Raw genomic sequence first — 2880 nt, 5'->3', positions numbered from 1 at the left:
AATTTAGCAAGTTATCTGTTAATCAAGAAAAAAATCAATTTATTTTTACTCTTTTACCCTTATGTGCATATTCCTAAAAAAAATTCTCACTCCTCACTATAACTATGTGACCAATATTTAATAAGGATAGTTTAGTCATACTAGGTATTTTTGTATAGGATTTTGCATTTTCTTAATGGGCGTGCTAAAAAGAAACTGGTCACTTATTGTGAACCGGAGGAAGTATTAGCTTCACTTTTTGTTAATGGTTACATACAAATATTTATAACATTAAAATTCACTCAACCATTGTGTATAGAGGCGGATCTACCCGTAGAGTAGGGAGGTCATCAACCCCTGGTAACTTCAGAAGACATGTATGTATATATGTGAATATTCTTGAATAATATATATATCTTTTAATTGGTACCTTAAAACTCAGAGGTTAGACAACTCTATTTGTCGATTTGGGCGGCACAACTTGACTTTTAGTATCCTGTCTGGACAGTCCAGCATTCAGGGGAGGATCCAACTTAATAGGTGTGGATTCCCGTGAACCCAATAGCTTTTGCATATATCTTGTATATGTATCAAAAAGTCTACTAAATATTAATAATATTTAATTATGAATCCAATTACTTATTGTATATTTACTTGAGGCCGCTATGAAAATACTCCGCCACTTTGGAATGGTCTGCCTCTTATATTGTAGATAGCTCTTATTTTAGATGGTAAATTCCCATGATAGATATTTTTGGATATTTTCATTGAGATATTGGTTAATAGGTTGATTCATAAATGAGACAAAAAGGACGGACTAATCAGATAACACGACCCACAAGACTATGTCATCACAGTAAACTCCAAAACAATTGTCTTAAATTTTTCTCGTCTGTATATTTCTCATCTGTTACAATCCAACAAAAATAACGAAACAAACTTCTCCCCACACATTCACCATTTCTTCCCTTCCTTCTCCTCCATTTCTTACACTTCCCTTCATATTCTGTCGGCACCAAATTAAAAAACTTTTGTTGAAGAAAATATGGATTCACAAAATGATAATACATTCAAGAAATGGGATAATCTTTGTTCAGATATTACAGAAAAAAATCCTTTCTTACCTCCCAACTCGTTCTATAGTTATTGCTTCCTCTGTATGCAAAAGCTGGAATTCAATAATAACATCTTCTTCTTTAACCACCAAAATCTCAGCTACAAAAAAACCATGGCTTTTTTTCTGTGGCCAAAACAATATTTTTATCAAAAATAACCAAGCTTTTGCTTTTGACGCTAATGCAAATGAATGGATTATACTTCCTACTTCAACCCTTTTATCCCAAGATTTCTTTATTGGTTCAAATGGTTTTTTCTTTGCTACAACTTCTCAAAATTTCAGTTTTAAGCCAATTCTCAATGGTACTTGGGCTCAAACTAGTCCTTTGAAATTCTCTAGGTGTAATCCTCTTGTTGGTGTTTATTACAAAGATGGGTTAAATCAAGAACCAAGATTTATTGTTGTAGGTGGTGTTAGATTTGTTGGTGGATTAGTTGAAATTGAGGACCGTTTGGCTGTGGAAATTTATAATCCAAATTTGGATTTTTGATTTTAGGTCAGGTAATTCATCACAATGGTTATGTTCAGCTTTATTGAGAGGAAAATTCTATGTTTTTGGGATATATTCTTGTTTTATTACATGTTTTGATTTGGACAAATGTTTGTGGAGTGAAGTTCAAACACTTAGACCACCTGGGATTTTGTTTTCACTCTTGGTTTCATGTCAAGATTGTTTAGTTTTAGGTGGATTATGCAATTCACTAAATGGACCAAATTTTATACTTTGGAAAGTTGATGAGAAAACAATAGAGTTTAGTGAAATTGCAATAATGCCACAAGAACTAATGTATTGTTTATTTGATAGTGAAGAGGATGACAAATATGCTAGTTTAAAATGTGTTGGATTAGGGAATATTATTTATGTATGCAATGAAGAGCATCACAAGAATTACAATGCTTGTGTTTGTGAATTTGGAAATGAGTTTGGGAAATGTAGTTGGAGGAAAGTGCCTAATTTGCCAACAATTGCTAGTAAATTTCATAGAGTGATTAGCTTTTGTTCAAATATTTCCCTTGATAACATTCTTCATGGTGCAAGAATTTAAGTTTGACAAATAGCAGATATTTGATAGAATAGTCGAGGTGAAATACAAATTGATTGGATGGAACAGTTGAGGTGCGACACAAACTGGCCGAACATTGATGTTATGAAGAAATAATAAGTTTCTTTCTACAGTTCCCATTGACAATGTTCTTGTGGGTGCAAAGGAAATTCTTGATCTGGGGCATATTGTTCAATGAGTCTGAGTTTGGCGTAAACAGTAAAGTTGTTGTCATGTGACCAGGAGGTCAACGGGTTCGAACCGTAAAAATAGTATCTTGTAAAAATGTAGGGTAGGACTGCGTACAATAGACCTTTATGGTCCGACCCTTTCCTGGACCCCACACATAAAGGAAGCTTAGTGCACCAGACTGTCCTTTTGCTATGATCAATAGAAGCAGTTTTTTCATGCATAATAATATATACTACATGTTAAGAAATAAGATTGAGTACTAGTACTTTTTATTGTTTCCATAATTATATGCAATTATAGATAACCCTTTGGTTATGTTTGGTAGTGCTGCTTTTGTGGTAAACATGTTATGCACGTTGATGATTATTCTAAATTAAAGACTCCAGGTATCATTTTTAAGTTATAAGTAATCCCGTCTATTTCTTTTTTTCGTTATATTCAATTTTGGAAAGGGGAAAAGGTCAAGTTCGCCATGAAACTACGTAACATTGGTTAAGTATGTCATAATATCGCTATATAACAGTCATTCGCCATAAAAGTCAAATTTCT

The 2880-nt window shown here is 33.1% G+C and overlaps 1 protein-coding gene across 1 annotated transcript; it reads left to right on the top strand.

Annotated features, from left to right (window-relative positions):
* The first annotated feature begins 894 nt into the window (after positions 1 to 894).
* Positions 895 to 2657, top strand: LOC109211302 (F-box/kelch-repeat protein At3g24760). The gene is given in 2 exon segments (XM_019374824.1): positions 895 to 1579; positions 1581 to 2657. Coding segments are annotated over 2 exon segments (1104 nt in total). The 5' UTR covers positions 895 to 1037; the 3' UTR covers positions 2143 to 2657.
* The last annotated feature ends 223 nt before the right edge of the window (positions 2658 to 2880 follow it).

This window comes from Nicotiana attenuata, unplaced genomic scaffold, assembly GCF_001879085.1.
Source record: "Nicotiana attenuata strain UT unplaced genomic scaffold, NIATTr2, whole genome shotgun sequence".
In the NCBI taxonomy this organism is placed as follows: Eukaryota; Viridiplantae; Streptophyta; class Magnoliopsida; order Solanales; family Solanaceae; genus Nicotiana; species Nicotiana attenuata.
The sequence above is the reverse complement of the archived record's forward strand: the minus strand, read 5'-3'. Positions and strand labels throughout refer to the sequence as shown.